The sequence below is a fragment of the Marmota monax genome, unplaced genomic scaffold, assembly GCF_021218885.2.
Source record: "Marmota monax isolate L192 unplaced genomic scaffold, Marmota_monax_Labrador192_F-V1.1 WCK01_AAM20220418_F8-fsc00102, whole genome shotgun sequence".
NCBI lineage: Eukaryota > Metazoa > Chordata > Mammalia > Rodentia > Sciuridae > Marmota > Marmota monax.
In genome coordinates, this window is record NW_026692494.1 from 2367455 (window position 1) to 2388825 (window position 21371).

General features: G+C 49.8%; 1 protein-coding gene across 4 annotated transcripts in view; it reads left to right on the plus strand.

The window, feature by feature from the left end:
* Insr (insulin receptor) overlaps positions 1 to 8606 on the plus strand; it is a 123015-nt gene extending 114409 nt beyond the window's left edge. For all 4 annotated transcript variants that reach the window (XM_046443888.2, XM_046443889.2, XM_046443890.2 and 1 more), the window contains 6 exons: positions 545 to 789; positions 1357 to 1467; positions 1556 to 1715; positions 3390 to 3519; positions 3841 to 3975; positions 6079 to 8606. In XM_046443888.2, coding sequence (XP_046299844.1) covers positions 545 to 789; positions 1357 to 1467; positions 1556 to 1715; positions 3390 to 3519; positions 3841 to 3975; positions 6079 to 6433 — 1136 coding nt within the window. In that variant the 3' untranslated portion in view covers positions 6434 to 8606. The remainder of the gene's footprint in view (positions 1 to 544; positions 790 to 1356; positions 1468 to 1555; positions 1716 to 3389; positions 3520 to 3840; positions 3976 to 6078) is intronic.
* Positions 8607 to 21371: the final 12765 nt, after the last annotated feature.

The window sequence follows — 21371 nt, forward strand, 5'->3', positions numbered from 1 at the left end:
TTCCTTGGGGCTTGCCCACCTGCCCTCACTGCGGAGACTCCGTTCCCGCGAGCCGTCCAGTGGCTGCTGTCTGATTCCTGCCTGGGTGGGAGGACGGAGCTGTTCTGGGACCTCTGGGCTGGGGGAAGAGCTGAGGACCTGGGGCTGCAGCATGGGGTGTGCAGCTGGAGTGGCCGCTGAGGGTCAGGGACAGAACTCCAAACTCATCCTCCAACCTGGGGGGTGGGAATTGGAAGTTAAAATGGGAGACCAAGGGGATGAGAGCCAGGGAGAAGGGGGGCGAGTGGTGGCCGGGTGAATGCTGGGGACACGTCTGCTCTTTGTGGCAGCTTCCATGAGGGGCTTTGTGTTCCCAGCTGCAAGGGAGGGCTAGTTCCAACTCCTCCATGGGGAAGAGACACCTGCCCTGTTCTTGGTCACATGTTCAACGCCTGGCAGAGTCCTGGGTCACAGGGAGCATGAGCATTTGCAGGGGACTCGGGCATGGGAGGTGGCCGGCCCCTGGGGATCAGCCGAGGGTGCTGTGTGGATAAGTGAGGAGTAGTGTTCCCCTCTTCTGTGTATGTGCCGGACGAATGGGAGGTGCCTCGGGAGAAGATCACCCTCCTGCGGGAGCTGGGGCAGGGCTCCTTCGGCATGGTATACGAGGGCAATGCCAAGGACATCATCAAGGGCGAGGCAGAGACCCGGGTGGCAGTGAAGACCGTCAACGAGGCAGCCAGTCTCCGGGAGCGGATTGAGTTCCTCAACGAGGCCTCGGTCATGAAGGGCTTCACCTGCCATCATGTGGTAGGTCTGCAGGGGCCAGATGCGGCCTCCTCTCATGCCCTTGCCCTTGCCCTTGCCCTACTGCCTCTTACCACAGACTGCCAAGGACACTGGATGTGGACCTGCCCGTCTCCCCCTGCACCCTCCATCCCAAAGATGGGGAAGGGGCTCCTCCATGCCCCCTCTCCCACCTCACCTGGAACCAGACTCTATCTCTGTACCATTGTTTTCCAGAACTTTCCATCACTTTCTAGAATCTTCTGTTACTTTCTGGAATCTTCCTTCACTTTCCAGAATTTCTCATCTCTCTGGATCTTTTATTGCTTTTCCATCACCACCTGGAATCTTCTCTCTCTTCCCTCTTCCAGGCTTCTTTGTAGCCCTTTGTAACCTGGCACATGCCCCGTGTGCTCGGGAACATTAACGGGGTGGGCTTTGCCTTGGGGTGTCTTGTTTGCTCCCCACACCAGGGATGATCATACTCCATCTGGGCACAGGGTGCCGAGTGTGCTGTAGGCACCAGGCAGAGAGACCACGGTGAGTTGAAATCATCCCACAGACCCTCATCGAGAACCCCTTACTCTGCAGGTCCGCCTCCTGGGGGTGGTGTCCAAGGGCCAGCCCACGCTGGTGGTGATGGAGCTGATGGCTCACGGAGACCTGAAGAGCTACCTCCGCTCTCTGAGGCCGGAGGCTGAGGTGAGCTGCCTCTAAGACCCTGGCAGGGCGCCCGCTCCTGGCTGCGGGTACCAGGGTCGCTGAACATGAACCCATGTTTCAACTGTAGAATAACCCCGGCCGCCCTCCCCCGACCCTGCAAGAGGTGATTCAGATGGCAGCAGAGATCGCAGATGGGATGGCATACTTGAATGCCAAGAAGTTTGTGCACCGGGACCTGGCAGCGCGAAACTGCATGGTTGCTCATGATTTTACTGTCAAAATTGGAGGTTTGTCTTTGGATCTTTCTTTCTGCTTTGAAATGTCTGGCCTGGCTGGTTCAAGTCCAGGGGGCAGTTCTCCAGGATAAGTTCTCAGATCTTGTCTACAATGTCAGGGCTGGGGACGGGCCCAGTCTTCCACTGGTATTTAGTGATGAACTCACCTCTTCGCTTCTTTCGACAATTCCTGTGTGCTTGGTAGGCGTTGCCACCATAGTGGGTGCTGGAGGTGCCACTAGACTAGATCACTGTGGTCCGCAGCCGTCATCTGCATTATCTAGCACAGCGTGGTGGTCTATGTCCCCATTTACATTTCAATTAAGTGGAAGTAAAATTCCAGTCCATTGGTTACACTGGCCACATTCGGGTGTTTGACAGCCACCTGAGCCTGTGGCCACCACATTGGACAACACAGACCATATCCATCCATAATGGGTGGTGCTGCTCCAGAAAAGTAGTAAAGAATTTCACACTATGTAGACAAGATGAGGAAGGGAGGACAAAGAACAGTGAAGGGAGTAGAGTCCCCGGGGGGAGAGAAGCCTCGGGGAGAGTCCAGTTCAGGAAACATCGCTCTCTGTAAGAAGGTGACGTTCCAGCCGCGTCTGGCAGGATGAGTGAGAGTGTCCAGGAGGGGGGATAGTGCATGCAAAGGCCCTGAGGCTGGAAAGATGGTTTTGGGTCTGAATAAGATGGATATGGAGGGGACCAGAGGAGCAGGAGAGGTATGTGAGCTGAGAGGCCAGAACCACACCTGGAGGGGCCTTGCAAGTCACGGGATGTCACCTTGAAGGATACAAGTGGGAAAAATGACCCTACTTATGATCCCAAGGCCATTCTTCTGGATTAGCAATGGAAACAGGAAGGAAAGTGATTCGGTTTATGATCCAAAGAGATTCTCGCCCTATGTAATGGTGATGCCTAGGATCCCAGGGGCCTGGGAAGCTGAGGCAGGAGGAGGGCGGGTCCCAGGCCCATCTTCCTGGGGTGTAGCTCAGTGTCAGAGTGCCCTGGGTTCAATCCCAGGACTTCAAACAAACTAAACTAAACTCAACCGAAACAAAATCAGACCAAAAAAAAGCCTCCCCAAACACGCAAAGAAAACCCCAAAGACGTCCTCTTACATTAGCAGTGGAGCAGGCGGGGGCATGGTCCTCTTATGTGGCCTGTCCTGGGCAGTGGGCGGTCACTGTCAGGTGGGAGGGGTGCGGGCAGGTGAAAGGTGGTGGTGGGCCTGGATGGCTGGGTTGAGGGAGAGGTGGGGACAGAGTAGGTGGGGTGCTGCTGTGTTGGGTGTGGGAGTGAGGAAAGGGGTGGATCAAGGGAAGGCCCGATTCTGGGTGTCCAGTGACAAGCTGGTTGGGTGACGGGGCTCTATCCAGTGGGGACCAGAGGTTGGCTATGGAAAGTCAAAAAGTCACGGGTGCTGGGGAGAGTACAGGGTGGGTGCTGAGAATGGAACTCCAAGGTACGGGCCAGAAAGCCAGGTCTTGTCACTTGGTGCCTCCTTGTCCCTCCCTATAAATGGCGGTTGGCATTCCCCCTCTGCATCCTCACGAATCCCTCAGAATCCGTTCTCACTGAACATGACCAGCCCCGGTGAACGCACACCTCAGGGCAGTCAGAGTGGCAGACGCGGGGGCCACGGGCTGCAGGCTGAGTGTGTGACTTGTTTCTTGTCAGATTTTGGAATGACCAGAGACATCTACGAAACGGATTACTACCGGAAAGGGGGCAAGGGCCTGCTGCCCGTGCGGTGGATGGCACCCGAGTCCCTGAAGGACGGGGTCTTTACCGCTTCTTCTGACATGTGGTGAGTTGGCTGGAGCAGTAACCACATGGCTGGGCCTGTGACGAGTCATGTGTGACTAGGAGTGTGTGACAGGCGGGAGGGGGCCAGGGAAGCCGGCCTTCCTCACTTCTCTTCATCAGGAAACGAAGGCGATGTCCTGGCTGCAGACCTCGCCTGGCTCCCCTGCATTCCAATCGAGACTGATGTTGTAGGGATTCATGAATTGCAAGAGGAATTGTTTTATTAACAAGGCTCTAATAAATGACAGCCAAGGTCCAGTAGATGATAAGGGTGTGTGTCAGTGGGTGGCTTCTTTGTTAACTACTCTCAACCTGCCGGCAGGTCCTTCGGTGTGGTCCTCTGGGAGATCACCAGCCTGGCGGAACAGCCCTACCAAGGCCTGTCTAACGAGCAGGTGCTCAAGTTCGTCATGGACGGCGGGTACCTGGAGCAGCCCGACAACTGTCCAGATACAGTGTAAGTGCGGAGACACAGCACAGCGTGTGCCTGGCCTATGCTGCTCGCACACTTGTGTGTGCATGCTGTGTGCCTGGTGTGTTTGCAGTGAGTCTTCACATGCAGGCTTGTGCTTGCACGTGCCTGCCTGTGTGTTCCGGCATTTGATCATTAAGCATGTGCTGTCTGAATGGCATGTCTTCATGTGAGCCTGTGTTTGCATTTCAGATCTTTGCAAGCCTACTTGTGTCTGCATGCAGGTCTTGTGTGCTTGTGTGTTTTTTTTTTTTTTGGCACACTTAGTGTGCACATCCCATGATCTCGCCTCTGTGTGTGCACTTGGTGTGTATATTGTGCATCTGCATTCACGAGTGTGTTTCCATATCACGTCTTCACACACCTACTTTTATTGCATACACAACTGGGAGGCTGTGCGAGGAGCCACGGTAGTGGCAATCTTGGAGAAGGAAACCTGGGAACTCGGGGGAGGGAGACCTATGCTTGTTTTTTCTTAAAATTTTATTAGGTAAATGTATTACGTATCCCCCCACACACATATTTTTGTTTTAATTTTTGTTATAGGGTCAAATAGTCCACACACACCTGTGCCATTTCACACTTGGAAAATTGTCTAGCCTCACTAATGTCCAATAAATAAAGAGTAAATAAAGAAAAAATATTGCCTTCTAAAATTAGGAAAAAAAATTTCCTACTCGGTGCCAGCAATGCTGTTGTTAGATAACCATTCTTACTGCCTTTTGTACTAGTTACAGTTGCAAAGATGTTGCAAAGAAGAAAACCCTAAAATTTAATATCCAATAATGAGACTTGCTAAATAAATTGATAAATTAATTGATGTAGCAAATGAAATTTCAACTGAGGCTTGTGAAGATATGTTGTAACTAATTGAATGAGCTGCTGTTCAGATAGTAAGTGGAAAAAGTGCTTTCTATTACATTTACAAATGTGCCCGGGTAGACCAGACCCGGTCCGACAGCCGAAGGAGAGCAGTGAGGGAGCTGTGTTTTCTTTATACTTTGGGGAGTTTTTAACATTCCACAATGAGTACTTATTACACCCAAAATCCTCTGTTAGTATCTATTAAGTTTTTTGCTTCTGAAAAGGAGGGAGGTCATTTAAATGCTTCCTCCCTCAAGAATAAGGAATCGGTTTAGAAGGCCTCATATGACAGAAAGAATGAAACAGTTATTTGGAAAGTCTGAAAAAAATATTTCTAAACACTGCCTCCTAAAGGTCCTTTCCTGGCTGTTCCCAGGTGACGCTGGCATTAGTTCTAGGATCAGGGAGATTAAGTGAGGCCTAGGGCAGAGCTCGCAGGCTTCTCCCATAAAGGGCTACATGGTGAGGGTTTCCAGCTTTGTGGCCTCGTGGCCACCATCGGGGCTGCTCAACTCGGGTGGCTGTAGCTCCCGGTGGCTGCAGACATTACTTAATGAGTGGGTATGACTATGTGCCGATTAAACTTTGTTCATAAACATACTCAGAGGGCCAATTCCTGCCCTGGAAGCTACAGTGGTGGTGAGGAGAAAGGTGAAATGGGAAACAAGCCCCGACTCCTGTCCCGAGTGCTCTTGGTGGAGCAGAGCGTTAGCCTGGAGGCCCCAAGGCAGCCTCTGAGGATGCAGAGTCTCCTCCGGGCACATACCATGAAGCCCACTGGCAGGGGCTGCTCCTGTGGCTGAGGCCCCTCCTGCCACCCTCTGGGGATGGAGGGCTGGGCCTCTGGCAGGTGCACCTACTGAGGCTTGAGCATCCCCCCCCCCCCCCGCGGGGTCTTCAAGTCCAGCGCTGCTGGTGGACCAGGGGAGCCCTTCCGGGAAGCCCAGTTAGGAATGAAGGGTTATGAAGTGCTGGGTGCAGAAGGGGTGGAGGGTCAGGGATGGATAAAGCCATCACCCGTGAGACAGCCTAGTGAGACGGCCTTTTGGGCTTACTGTCAAAGCCACCTTTTCGTACCCTTGAGTTGCCATTCCTGCCTTGACAAGGGCCGCACGCATGGCTTCCGACATGCACAAGTGTCATCTCTGAGTGTCGTCTGCAGGGCTGGGGCTGCTGCTTGGTGGACTCCCAGACTCATCCCCCACCTGTCCCTCTGTCCCACAGCACCGAGCTGATGCGCATGTGCTGGCAGTTCAACCCCAAGATGCGGCCCACCTTCCTGGAAATCGTCAACCTGCTCAAGGATGACCTGCACCCCAGCTTTCCAGAAGTTTCCTTCTTCCACAGTGATGAGAACAAGGCTCCCGAGAGTGAGGAGCTGGAGATGGAGTTTGAGGACATGGAGAATGTCCCCTTGGATCGGTCCTCCCACTGTCAGAGGGAGGAGGCCGGGGGCCGGGAGGGAGGGTCCTCGCTGGGCATCAAGCGGAACTATGAGGACCACATCCCCTACACCCACATGAACGGGGGCAAGAAGAATGGGCGGATTCTGACCTTGCCCCGGTCCAGTCCTTCCTAACAGTGCCTGTGGGGGAGGGTCCTGTTTCACTTTCCTCTGGTTTGAACGCCTCTAGAAAACTCAGGATTCTCGCGACTCCACCCCAACGTCAGACAGATCTCAGAGAGAGTTCCTGTACATTTCTGTTCATCTTTTGACCTAAAACACGCTGTGTGCTTGCCAATTCGACTGGTCATCAGAAGATTTAACTGTGAACCTGGAGGGGAAGGGGTTCCATGGCTGCTGCCCTTTGGGCATCCACAATTTCGAACCAGGATTTTTTTTTCTTAGTAGATTGAAAGAAAACACGTATTTTTACGAAGTTTTTATTTTTCCTTCTGCTAGTGTCTGAGCTACAGTATAAAAGAGAAAACTTGTCCGAGGAACAAATGTTGAAAGGAGAAACAAAATCCTGTCCCGGCAGAAGCCCGAGCTTTACAGGGTGACCTTTCTCATCCGGATGGAAGGATTTTATTTTTTTCTCGTTCACAAAATCAGTTCCTTAAGTTGACCAACAGCTGCTGCTGTCCCTTCTGATAAGTGTGCACAGCCCCAGCGTGCGTGCACACGTGTGCTTTGGTGTGCTTGCGTGCGTGTGCGTGCGGAGTCTTCGTGCTGGGTTGAAGCTTTGGGAATTGGCTCTGGGGGTCTGTGGCCGGCAGGTCTGTGGCTCACGTGTCCTCCCCCTGGCTGCTTCCTTCCGGGAGTCTGTGCCCTAGACAGTCTTCTCCTGTCGGGAGTCCTGCCTCAGGTGACTCTTCCCCTTCCCTCTGCTGAATCAATGGTTTTCAGGAGCTGAGGGAGGGATGTTTAGTTTGGAATGGTCATCGTGGATCTTTGGAAGACCAAACAAAGCCAGGACAAAACGAAAAAGAAGCAAAAGGGAAAAAACCTGAGATGACAGAGAGTTTTGAGGATATATTTGTAACATATTTAATTTTGAAGAGGTCTCGGGCATTAGCCTCCTAAGTTATTGACTGTTCCCTGGAGGAGTGCTGGGGGTCTGCCTGTCTAGGGAGAGTGAGTGGGGCATGAGTAGCTTCTTATTTGGGTCTTAAAGGAGTGTTTTCTGGGAATTAAGCCACATTAGCTGCTAACCCTTTGGGACATTTTTGAGGCCCCATGGAGCGTGGGCAACTGGGAGTTGGTCCTGTTTGAATAACAAGTTCTGCCGGAAATTTCCTGCTTGGGTGAACTGGTTACAGATGGGCCCTCCTTCGAGGACACCTGTGTTCATCCTTTGTGTACCTCCCTCCGGCCCCCGTGTTCCTTCTCCTGGGTGTGCACCTTCCTCAGTTATGGTGTGAACACAACAAATCAGATCCCAAAGACCAGCAACCAGGATGGCCTCTGAGAACATCAAGCAATATACCAGGGGATGCCCTGAGAATGTCGGTCCTCTCCATCCATGGGACATCTGAGTATCCTCAGTACCAGTTGCCCAGAGCAGCCCTGTGCCCGGGAACCTCAGCTGGGTCAGGCGTGGTACCTGAGCATCTCCCTCAGGTGCTTATAATGTTGCAATCTCTAAGAGACTAATGTCTGGAGGCGAAACCGTCAGACTTCCCCACCACTGAGAACTTCTGAACGGTGGGAGTCCCCCGTCTAATTCTCCGTGTGAGAACTACAGCTGCTCAAGTGAAGAACATGGTGAACTCCCCACCTGGGTTCATCAAAACCATCCCTACGGGCATCCCTGAGCGTTTCCCTACAGATGTTTGCTTCCTTCTCCTCTTCCTCTGTTAAGAGTTGTGGGACAGGGATACAGTGACGACCTCCGAGCCCTCTCAGTTCTGGGTTGAGAACACAGGTAGACACGAATTCCAATGGCCTATTACTATCTTATTTATATGATTTGAGAAAATACAGCATGTAAAATATTGCTGGGGAGCCTCAGTGATTGGGTACAAGAAGCAAGAGTACAGAAATTATTTTCGCCAAAATTATTTTGTAAATAGAAGAAGAGTCCGTATGTCAATTAAAGACACACAGATCTAGGTATTTTGTTCTTTTCCTAGTAAATTTGTAGTAATATACTACACTAGCAGCAGTTTTCACATTTTTCTAATTCAGAAAGTTTTTCTTAGTGGGAAAAAGTATTTATTTTAATATATAAAATCAATCTAAAAATCACTTTCGTAAAAAATGGAGTGCATGTAAATTTTTATCAAGGAAAAATAAACAGGTGAATGTGGGTCATGATTTTTTTTTCCCAGCACAGTCTACCTCAGTGTGTTGTTAGGATGTGGTTCAATAACAGACATCTTTGAGACTTCAGAATTCTGCCTGGATCCAGTTTGAATCAGGAAAAAAAGTGTATTAGCTGATTCCAAATGGCAGGGACCAGTGAGAATTTTGAGGGGGGGAGTTAGGATGGAGAAGTTGTAGCCTTCATGTGAACCTAGTCCTGACCTCCTGACCGATAGTATTCCTCTCTGAATTAAATCTTCTTTTAAAAAATCCTGCATCTATTGATGCTGTGCTTTCCAAACGGAAACCAAGGTTCAGGTCATCACAGTGTAGCTGATGGATGGGGCACCTGGCCTGCCGCCTCGGATGACATGTGGGTATCTCATCGACTGCTGAAAAGGCAAGCTTTGGCTCAGGGCCAGAATCCGTCACCCCCCTGTCCTGCTGGATCCCCCAAAAGTGAGTGCACAGGTGCTGTGGGTTCTCGGATACTCATTCCCACTCCTTCCAGACTGATAAAGCTCTCGGGGAGGGGGCACATGGATTGTATTCACAGGCACACCCCCCCCCCACACACACACACACCCTGACTGCAGAGTCTCCTTTTATGGAAGATAGGGCAGGGGGCATTTCTGGAAATCCCAGTTTAAGACCCAGCAGTGTACTGAACACAGTTTTAACAACAAAACCTTGAACCCCTGTGTTGGGCCTTGGTCTGACCTTGTGCGACTTTGAGAACTCTTGTGAAAGTCTAGGTGGGGTCAGCAGAGCTGTGGTCTTATTTGCCAAACCTCACTGCTCCTGTCCTTTTAGGCACTGCCCTGTTGGACCCCTCCTCTCCACCTCCTGGAGAGGGGTCGAGTCCTGGCCTGCCAGTACAAACAGGGGTCCACCAATTTCATTTTGACGTCTCCTGTGGCAGTGAGAAGAGCGGGCAGCTGAAGGTTCACAGACCTCCTCTCAGCCTTAGAAAATGTTGACTGTGTGACACAGAAGTTTGGCCCTACAGAGGCACGGCCATGCTGGGAGTTGGTAGTGAATGTCACCAAACACTGGCTTAGGGGAACACTTTTTGTTCGTTTTTAAAGACGGCTCACTGTTACGAACACTTTTTCATCGACATGTGAAATCCATGCAATAGTTTCTTCTTTCAAGGGGAGAACACCCATCACATCTCTTTCTGCCTAGGTCCGTGAGGTCAAGCACACGCTAGGAAATGCCCATGTTCTGGGAGCTGTCCTAGGTGCTGTGCTGTCATTTAGCTAGTGGGAAGGCATGGTCCTTCTCTGGAGAAAGCACAATGTAAAGAAAACGTGGAATTGATAAAAGGGTTGGCACTACAATGCTGTGACCCTAGAAGTATGTCACCCTCTGATGAGCAATCTTGAATCCTATCCCAGTCGGGCAGGTGGTCCAGCATGAGATGTGCATGTTGGGTTAGGAAGTCCTTTCTTGGTAGCCCACCATCACACTGGTTGGTGGGCAGTGTGGTCATCAGGGCATGGTTCGTGCTGGCCATCCTGGTGAGCAAATGGATATGCTATGTACCAGAAGTGGTCACTTTTCTGCTTCGTGGTGGGTGGAATTTGGGGGTATATCAATGTCTTGTGGATGCCATCTGGTGAGTCCTTGACACCTTGGGCTCTTCAGAAATTATGGTTTTGTTGGGAGTGGGGGAAGGGGGAATGGTTTTTAGATAGATGGTGTGCATGGGGTAGTGTCATTTCAGAAAATCTTCCAGAATGTTCTCAAGAATATTAACTTACACTAGAGGCTGGAAATGAACAGAACAGACCAGCACTCTGTTCTTTAGAGCACTTAAAAATGGGATGGCCTTTCAGGGGCTCTGACTAAATGTAAATGTGTCCTTAGGGGTCCCCAAGAAATGGAGGGAAAGCAATGACTTTTTGAGCTCACTGTCACCTTCTGATACTAATCAAGGTCTAGAACTAGCCTCTAGCCAAATTTTTGTGTGGGTGTGGGCCATAAAAATCCTTGTTAAAAACCAGATCATGCATCTGGGGCTCTAGGTTCCGTTTGAGAAGGAAAGACAAGCCCCAAGCGAGCGTACCTGGACGCATGTGAGCAAGATGGCTCACCTGGTCTTTAAACTTTATCAAATCTGCTGCTCCCTACCCCTGTGTGTGTCTGGGTGGCCTTGGCCCTGCATGTCAGCAGTGCAGATCAAATGTCTACAGCTTTTGCAGAAGACAACTCAGAAACAATACCCACCCAAAGCCCAATTATTACGTTTTCAATGTTTTCCTACAAGAGCCAAGTAGCACCATGTACAGAATATGCCCTTTTTTTTTGGTGGTGGTGGTGGGTGGGGGGCCTGGAGGTATTGGAATTCTTCTGCATGTAAAATATGGGGTAATTACTTGTTTATATTAAAATTCTGAATAAATTATCTGAGAATACTCTTGTTTTTGTGTGGCTGGCCTCTGCGGGCTTGTGACTTTCAGGTGGGCTGTGTTAATGAATCCTTGGGAGGTGGTGGGTTCTGAGAGGAGAGTCTCGGGTTCTTCAGCCACAAGCTGAAGTTAGACAGCTGCTGCTGGCAGATTCGCTAATCGCCAGGCCACACCTGCACTGCCAAACCACCAGTTGACATGCTGCCTTGTTTCCACACCAGGCCCTCCCTGAGGCCTCCCCACCACGCAGCCACCAGGGGCTCCCCAGGGCTCCCCACGATCCTGCTGCCAGGGGCTCCCTAAGGCCTCCCCAGGACCCAGCCCCCCAGAGGCACTCTCTAGGATCCCAGGGAGAGTGCTCTAGTCTGTCATGCTGGAAACTCTCATGTCAAGGGTTTTAAACGTCATCCTGGGAGTGAAGACCTGCCCCTGCGGTGGGTGGGTGGGTGGATCGCGGGCTGAAAGCTGTTTGGACAGGTTTCCTTGAGCTGAATCCAGAGCATAATGGGGAGGAGACAGACTGCCCACCTTTAGCTCCTTGTGTGACTTTAAAGAGTCACATAATTTCACATGCTAGTTTTGTCTGCATAACCAACATCTCCAGAACTTAGTGGCTTAAAACAGTAAACATTTCTTTTTGAAAAAAATTTAATGCATACATAAAAACCTACAAGTGGCACATATTAATGGGGGCACATGTCCATGTGGCCTTATGTAATGCTTCAGTCAGGTTGAATCTATTTATCTTCTCCAGCATTTCTCATTCACAGTGACAGCTGGAGGAGCATTCCCACAGAGCATTCTGGCAGCTTCTGGTTCTGAGATGAGGTGTATGGGCAAGAGGAGGCCGTGCTGAACAAGGAGGTGCTTGGGCACATCTCAGGCATCAGGAGAAGCTGCGACAGTTGCTCTCCCATAGCAGCCCGTTCACCTCAAGCCGGGATTCTCCAGCTTTATTGGGCTCTTGGTTATTTGCACATTTTCCCTAGTTTCCAAAGCACTCTTCATTCAGACACCAGCCAAGAACAGAGCTTGGTGTATTTAGGGGAACTGGGCTCAACCTACCTGAAACAGCAGCACTTCTCAACAGCAGGCCCCTGGAACCTAGGTCTTCAACAACCCCAAGATGTCAGGCTCCGTGACGTCACACTCCCTGCTACTACTGTATTCAAAAATCCACTTAGTCTAGATCCCTTTTCTGTAGACAATGCAGATACCTTCACATGCACGCACGCCCCTGGAACTTTTGAATTCCATGCCTTTTATTGTGTATCAATTATGCTCCAGTTGAGAGAGGTGGAAATTAAACAAAATGGTGACCAGTGTATAGTAAGCACTCAATGTCAGTTGTTGCTACTATCAGTATTGCCATCATGACCACCACCACCACCACCACCATCACCTCCACCTCCATCACCTCCACCTCCACCACCACCACCACCATCACCATCACCACCACCACCACAACCTCCTCCACCATCACCACCACCATCATCACCACCTCCTCCACCACCATCACTACCACCACCACAACCTCCTCCACCATCACCACCATCACCTCCACCGCCATCACCAGCACCACCACCACTACCAACACCATCACCACCAGCACCACCACCACCACCTCCACCACCATCACCACCTCCACCTCCATCACCACCTCCACCACCAGCACCAGTACCACCTCCACCACCATTACCACCACCATCACCACCATCACCTCCACCGCCATCACCAGCACCACCACCACTACCATTTTTATCTTTATCTGATGCCTCAGCAGCACTTCCCATACCACCCCAAGTTTCTGGCTCCTCCCTCCACTCCTCCAGATGCTTCTTTCTCCCCTCTTCCCTCTTGCTCCCCTCCCTCCTGTGTCTTTTTGATGTGGGCCTCTCCTTGGCAGCCTCAACTCTGCTTCTCCTTCTCCTTTCTCTGCCTCCCTCCCTTGTGCTTTGGGTTTCTTGCCTGCGTCTCCATCCCTCCCTCTCACCTCCCTGGTCCTTCCTTGTCTCTGCCCCTCCCTCTCTGCTTCTCTGCACTCTCCGGTCTCCTCCATCTCCATCCCTCCCTCCTGTCCTTCTAATCTGCCTCTTGCTCCTTCTCTCCCTTCATCTCCATCTTTTATCTCTGTGTTCTCTTTGTGGTCAGAAGTTTCTACCTCTCTTATTTGCGTTTCTCTTTCTCCTCTTCTCTCCCTTTGGCCTGTCCACCTGCCATGGCTCCCATGGCGGCTTCCTTTATCTTCCATTACCCGCCTCCCCCCCCCACCGCCCCGTCTTTCTCCCTGCCGTATTTCTGGATTTGCTCTATTTTATTTTCCCCTCTGCCTCCTTTTCCTGTCCCTATTTTCACTCTGTCTCTCTGCTTTATCTGTCTTTGGTCTGTCTACTTGCTGGTCACTGTTTCTCCCTTTTACTTCTCTTCTTTCTCCTCCCTTATCTCTCTTTTTTCCTGATTCTGTATTGATTTCTCTTATTCTCTTTCTAGATTTTTCTATGACCAGATTTCTTCCATTGCTGTCTCTCCATGCACCATGCACCATTCTTTCCTTCATTATTTTGCGTTTTCCTTCTTTCCTTCCAGCCATCCAGCCATCTCTTTGCCTATCTGTCCATCCACCGAGGCTCCTGGCCAGTGGCCAGACCCTGGAAGGCTGTGAGAGCAAGGCCTTTGGCTTGGGCTATACAGGCCACAGACTTGCAGCCAGTGGAGCTCTGACTGGGCTCTGAATTGCAATGAGGATGTGGGTGGATGCAGCAATTGGGGGTGGGAACCAGGAAGCCCAATCTCTAGCTGTGCTCTGTGCCCACAGCTGAGGCCGTGGGTAATGAGTGGCAGTACATGAACACTTTGGTGTCTCTGAAGTCCTCCACAAGAGAGAGCAACGTTCTTCACAGGGCTGACGTGGTTGGCAGATGGTCTCTGCTGATGTGCTACAAGTGTCACAGCTGTTGATCTCCAGTCTCTCTGAAGGCTGCCAACCTGTCTCCCAGGGGCAGAGTTCCAACATCATGAAACTGTGCTGCACAGAATTGAGCCAGCCCTCGAGGTGACTAGCTCAGAATCTTACACCCTGAGAACTCTGGAAACTCTTGTTATAATCAGAAACCCCCAGGACACCCCTTTAGCAGATGCGTTAGTGGGTCCACTGTGCTGGGTGCTGTGGTGGGAGCATGGCAGTGGATGCCGTGTGGATGTGGCAGGTGTTGGATATCTGCTGTGGCGCAGGACGCTGTACCGTGCCATCTAGAACTCTTCAGAATTGGGACACCACTCTTCAGCTGTCAGAGGGTTGTCAGCTGGGGTACAGAACCGAGTCCTCCTGGCGCCCTCTGAGACTTAAGGGAGCTACTGCAACCTAGCCATGCCCTTCCCTAGGGCTGGCCACTTCTGAAGACTGGTCAATATGGGATACAAAGGCCCTGTGCCTAAACGCATGTTATGGGTGAGTCGTGCCTCTCAAAAGCATTATAGAACTTAACCCTTAGAACCTCATCATAGGACCTCATATAGAAATAGGTGATTGCAGGTGTGATTCATTAAGATGAGGTCACACTGGAGCAGGACAGGCCCTCATCCAGCAGGACTGCATCCTCATAGAGGTGTGAAATTTGGGCATTGCATACAGGGAGACCACATGATGCTGCTGCAAGCCAAGGACTGTCACCAAAGATTGTCAACAGCCACCAGATGCTGGGAGGCATGGAACCAGCTCTGGCCTTCAGAACTGTCAGACTATACACTTTCACCCTCGAGTCCCCAGTTTATGATACTTTGTTACAAGCACCCCAGCAGTTTGAAAGGATGCAGGAGGACTCTGGTGAACCACCATGTTTTAATGCTGCTGTAGGATCAGAGACAGCTGGGGCTGCAACTGCACTGACGTGGAATTTCTCTCCTGGCTCAGATCTTCTTCCCATGCTCCTTTACGCAGCTGATTCCAGGCTATCCCTGCTGAAGCTGCTGCATGTGAACACCCATCTCTGTGGCCTGGATGTGTTTGCTGTGTAACAAACATCCCTGATTCTTAATGGCAAAAACAACAGATAATTATTATTTCTCACCATTCCATGGGACAGGCAAAAAGAACTCTTTGGCTGGCAGGTCTGGCCTCATGGGTCAGCTGAAGGTTTCTCTGGGGCTCACTGATCCTGGATGGCCTTACCCACCTGTCTGGTGATGGCAGTCTTGTGGATATGAGTCTTACCCTCTGGGAACTCAATCCACCAAAACCAGAGACATTTTAGGACCTCCGGGAGCCTCTCCTACACAGATATAGAACTGGAGCCAGAGGGGGACAGTTAATGCCCCAAGGTCACTCAGCACACTCTTGTCTTCTCACATTTTGTTTGAGAGTCCTCCAGGTGTATCTGCCATTCCAGTATTAGGGAGGGCCAGGGACCTGCCATTGTGAGGTTTCATGGATGGCCTGAGAAAAACTGGACGCCAGAAGACGACCATGGGGGAATGCAGGTTCTAGAGCCAAGGGTTTCGGCATCACTGAGGCAATGAGCTGAGCCCAGCAGGGCTTCCAGTTAGAGAAGTGCGAGTTGGTCAGTTGATCACGGCTGATCTCAGACAACTCACCAGCCTCAGTTTCCTTATTTTAAAGGGGACAGTCACAGACCCTCTCTTCTAGAATTACTGAGATGAAACTGGATCCATCTGGAGAGGGATTAAGCATAGACCTTGGCACGTACCATAACTCACCGGGCGTGGAGCAGCTTCGTTAGCTCATTATCGATGAGTGCACAGACTGGAGCCTCAGTGAACGTGTGCCAGGTGTGTGGAGGCCCTTCATGAGCCCCACCTGGATTTGGACCCCACAAGGAATGCTCAGGACAAACCCCTTTTATAGACGTGGGACTCAACTTTCAGGGAATTGAAGGAACATCTTAAGACACCCCCCTTCTGTCCCGTCACATTAGGGACAGTGGCTGAGAGGGGCAGATTCTGGGATGACTCATCTTGCCCTTGGAAGTTCTCATCTCCTAGTGATTGTGGCTTTGTGTGACCCCCTCCCCTGGAGTGGGGGCAGAACAAGAGATTTGCTTCTGTGAATCAACCAAGGACAGGATGGTATTTCCACATCCAAGGTCACTTTCCATGATACATCATTGTTACCGCAGACTGGAGTGAGGAATTGTCCTGGTGGCTTTGAAGAGCAAAGATTCCTGTTGTGATCTGTCCATGCAAAGGGCCACGTGGGGAGGAACCAAGCAGCCTTGAAGCTGGGGGCAGCCTCCAGCCAAGGGCCACTCACAAGCTCTTGGCATGGGTCCTGTAACTGCCGGAAAGAGAATTCTCCCAGCAACCTGAGTGAGCCTGGGGCAGCTTCTTCCCCAATCCCACCTCCAGGTGAAAACGCAGCCTCCTGAGATTCCAAAGCAGAGCCAAGTTGTACCCAAGTTCCTAGGCTTCAAAAACCACAAGGTCACAAGTGTCACTCAAGGTGTTGTAAAGCAATAGGAAAAGAAGAAAGCAACACAGTGGCCTGTTCAAGGCACTGGGCAGATGGAGCTCTGTCCAACTAGGGTTCTCACTGGCATCCACGACATCCCCGTGTTCCTGGGAGGGGACATCTTCCTGTGCGCCCTCCTCCCCCGTAGAGTGACCCAAGAGTACAAGATGATCCGTTTGCAAATCCTAGATTTCTCTGCAGATTCAACAAATTCCTGGATGGGCATGGTAGCATATGCCGGTCATCCCAGGATCACAAGTTCAAGGCGAGTCTGGGCAACTTAGTGAGACTGTCTCAAAAAAGGACTGGTGATGTAGCTCAGTGGTAAAGTGCAGGGTTGATTTGTGTGTGTGTGTGTGTGGGGGGGGGATATGTGTGTGTGTGTGTGGGGATATGTGTGTGTGTGTGTGTGTGACAGAGAGAGAGAGAGAGAGAGAGAGAGAGAGAGAGAGAGAGAGAGAGAGAGAGAACATGAATATTTTTGGATAGACTTGGAAGGCTCCAAAACTGATGCTCTAGCGCCCCCTTGTGGTCTATGTCTATTTAGACAGTTGTGTTTTTTCTAGGATTTTTTGGGGGTGAGGTGGGGTCTGTTTTCCAGATTTGGACCTGAGGTTCAAAATGATCTCTCATCATTTTAGTCATTTCCATATTTGGATTTCTGTTTTTATTAGAATTTTGTTGATTTCAAGATTATTTAGTTGACTTTCCTCCCAGGTGATCTGTGTTGTAATTAAAAAAAAATTTTTTTGGTACACTTAAGCACGGAGCTGCATCCCAACCCTTTTTATATTATTTAGAGATGGGATCTTGCTAAATCGCTTAGGGCCTTGCTAAGTTGCTATGGCTGGCTTTAAATCTGCCATCTTCCTGCCTCAGCCTCCCCAGAAGCTAGGACTACAGGTGCACACCACCACACCCAGCTGTAATTTGTTTAAATTGTATTTGGTGCTCTTTGTTATTTCCTTCCGTTTGCTGGAGATGCATATTTTGTGCTGTCCTGTTTATAATTTCTTTCCTGTTGTTTCTGAGGTGCTGGGGATCCAGCCCAGGGTCTTGTGCATGCTAGGCAAGCGCTCCACCACTGAGCTCCACCCGGACCTCTCTGATGATGATTCCTCTGGCTGGATATTGATCTCTGTGTTCCAGTCAGCCACCTCTTTGCTGTGCCCTCCCTTGGCCTTTCCCTTGAGTTAGTCAGAGAAGGAAAGATCTTTGGTGTTCCTTCTTATAAGGACACCAATCCCACCCGATTAGGGCCCCACCCCCATTATCTCATTTAACCTTAATTACTTCCTCACAGACCCCATCTCCTAATTCAGCCACAACATATGAGCTTCAACAGGTGGGACTGGGGAGCCCATGAACATTCAGTCACCAAGGGAGCCTTGAGGGTGTGCAATTTTAAGTGAGATGATCACAGACACACTGTCAATTAACCTGAAGGAGGGGCACAAGTGAGCCATGGACGTTTCTGAGGAACGGGCATCTCAGGCAGAAGGTTCACATATGCGAAAGTCCTGAGAGGGGAAGGAATGTGCTTGGATAGTTCAAGGATGAGCAAGGAGATCAGAGTGGCTGGAGGACAGCTCAGTTCAGAGAGCTAACTGCAGGCTGGATCCAGAGGGGCTCACTGGCCACTTAGAGAACAATAGCTTTTGCACACTGTGAAATACAATTTATATTTTAAAAGAACGTCTTTCTTTATGTGTTGCGCTGGAATAGACTAAAGAAGAGCAAGGGGGGAGTGATAGATGTGTCCAGAGGCTACTGGAATAATCACAGTGGGAAAGGATGGTGACTTGGAGCAGATGGCCAGAGGTGATGGGGAGCACAGGTGGGATTCCAGGTATTTAAGGCTAAGCCAACAGGCTTTGCTGAGCTGTTGGATGCATTGTATATTTAATCTTTCCAACATGTGAAGACTCTGTGGATCTACTTTTATATTGCTTTGTGGTTGATTTCATGTTTCCTCAACTATGCAGCAATTTTTGATTGTTAGTGTCTGTTCATTGCAACTGATACCTTTTTGATTTTGCTTCTATTTTCAGTCTTAGACTTCTCTGAAAGAATATGCTTTTGTCTAGGCTGGTGGGCACTGCTGACCTGGGGCATGAAATGGAATTCTTGGCTTGGATCTTCAGGGCTTACAGGTGGTATGAATTAGCCCCTAACTTTGTATCAGAGTTTGCTTGTAGTTTTGAATTCTTGAGGGAGTCTTTTCTCCACTACCCAGGGAATTTAAGGAAGGTAAGTAGTTATCAGCTGGAAAATGGTGTTTCTGTGAAAGATGAACCACAAACATGATGGTGGTCCCATAAGATTTTATCACCTTGCATGAATCAGCTTTTCTTTACTATAACACAATACCCAAGAAAATAAAATTTTAAGTAAAAAGGTTTATTTTAACTCATGATTTGGGAAGGTGCTAGTCCATGATTGTTGGCCCCATTGCTTTGGGCCTGTGATGAGGCAGTACATCAAGGCAAGGAGCACATGGCCAAGCAAAAGCACTCACCTTATCAGCCAGGAGGCAAAAGGGGGAGAGGAGAAGAAAAGAGTTCCCCCATCCCCTTCAAGGGGCCCCAGTGACTAAAGACCTCTCACTAGGTGCCACTCTTAAAGGTTCCACCATGTCCCAATAGAGCCATCATATGGACCAAACCTTTAACACATAGGCTTCTGTGGGACATTGGGCACCCAAGCTGTAGCATACCTATTGATGTTGTAATCATCTTAGTTTATGTAGATACACTCTGATGTTCACACAGGGCGAAATACCCAGGGATGCATTTCTCAGAATACATTGTGTTGTTAAATGACACACGACTACCTACCTACCTACCTACCTACCTATCATCTATGTGTCCTGGTTGGTTCCTATGATAGGTATTTTTACAATTTAATCTTTCACTAACACTTTCCATATCCCAAATTTATCATCTGCTATTGAAGCGAAATCCCAGCTCCCTGGAGATGGGCAGGAATCGTCACAGAGCCTGCACTCCAGCTCTAGTGAATCTCTCTGCATTCTTAAGCGGTTGTGGATTTCCTTTCTTAGCACCTTGTTGAGAAAACTTCTTCCCCCTTATTATTGTATATAGCCTTTCTATGTGTTCTGTAGTGGGAATGTTTTGCAAGATAATTAATTTGTATTCAAGAAAAATCTCTTTGTCTCAGGTTGGTGTTTTTTAGGTTGGTGTTTTTTTCCCATGGGTTTCTTCCCAGCTGAGTCAAATTTGCATTTGGCATTTTGTAGCTCTGGGTTTGGGTCGTGTGGTTAGCTGACATATATGTTGAAAGAGAAATTCCTCCCCTTAAGCCAATTTGTACCCCAAGAGAGCATCAGTGTCTGCATGTTATAAAAGGTTATAAAATAGGAAGCACTGATGCTTTGTGGACTTTTTTTTTTTGGGGGGCGGCGGGGGGGGGGGGGATTTAGAGTGGTGAAACACTGCCATCTTCAGGAACTTTTGGGATTGCAAGGAAGGGCATTTTAGGTTTCGGGTTAGCCTGAAGAGGAATGGATCAAAGCAGAAAATATTAATTCAAAGAGCTACAGAGACAGCAAAATCACCATCAGGGGAATCCGACTGGATTTTGGCTTGGTTCCCTTCTTGTTCTCTTGTTAAGATTACTGATTGTGGAGTAAGACTGCTGCGTTTTTTTGTTTTGTTTTGTTTTTGCGGGGTGGGCACTGGGGATTCAACTCAGGGGCACTCAACCACTGAGCCACATCCCCAGCCCTATTTTGTATCTTATTTAGAGACAGGGTCTCACTGAGTTGCTTAGCAACTCGCTGTTGCTGAGGCTGGCTTTGAACCTGACATCCTCCTGCCTCAGCCTCTGGAGCCACTGGGATCACCGTCCCCAGCAACGGTGCACTTTGAATCCTTACCAGCTGCGTGATCCTGGGTATGGTATGTTATTTATTTAAATTTCTTTTTTAGTTGCAGATGGACATAATATCTTTCTTTATTTTTATGTGGTGCTAAGGATCAAACCCAGTGCCTCTTTGGATATGATTTGAGTGTGACCCCTAAAGTGAAACTCAAATCATATCCAAAATATAGCACCCCAAATAAAATCAAATGTGTGAAGACAGCGGGGAGAAGGGGAGGACGCATATCTCAGAATGTGAAAAAGTGTCTGCCAGGCTGATGAGGTGCTCCAAAGCAACTGCCCCTAAGAGGAGTTCCACACGGAGCAGAGATGACCATCAAACTCAGGCATTAGTAGGGAGCAGTCCAAGGACAACAGGACTTTGTTGTGGACCCTGCCACCGTCTGAAGGTGTGGCAGCTGGGAATCTGAGCTTTCCACAACACATGCCGTTGAGGGGCGACCTGAATGGCATATACCCTGATGGCCACAAGCAGGGACATGGACACAGTGCCTTCTTCACAGGTGCTGCGGGTGAATGAGTAACTATCTGAAAGCCCCTAGCACAGAGTTTGCCCGCACATAAGGAATTTTTCTGCACTGCTAGTTTGGAGATGCTTGGTTCCTATAGGCTGGAGGCTTGGTCTTCAGTGTGGTGGTGTTGGGAGGTGGGGCCTACTGGGCAGTAATTGGGCCATTAAAGGTTCTGCCCTTGGAAGGAACTGATGTAGTTCTCAGAGGACACTGGCTAATTCTGTTGTGATAAAAAGAGTAACCTGGTCTCTCCTCAGTGCCTCTCTGGCTTCCTATCTCACCATACCTTGTCTCCCTCCTAAACTTACTCTCGCCATGATGCCATGGACCACGATGCCCTAAGCCCCGAGGTGATGCAACCAGGGGGACAGTCACCAGAGTCAGCGCCATGCTGTTCTGAATTTTCAACCTAAATAAGCCAAGGGCTCAGTTCTGCAAATCCCGAATCTGGAGGTAGGGGGGACACTTTGCTTAGG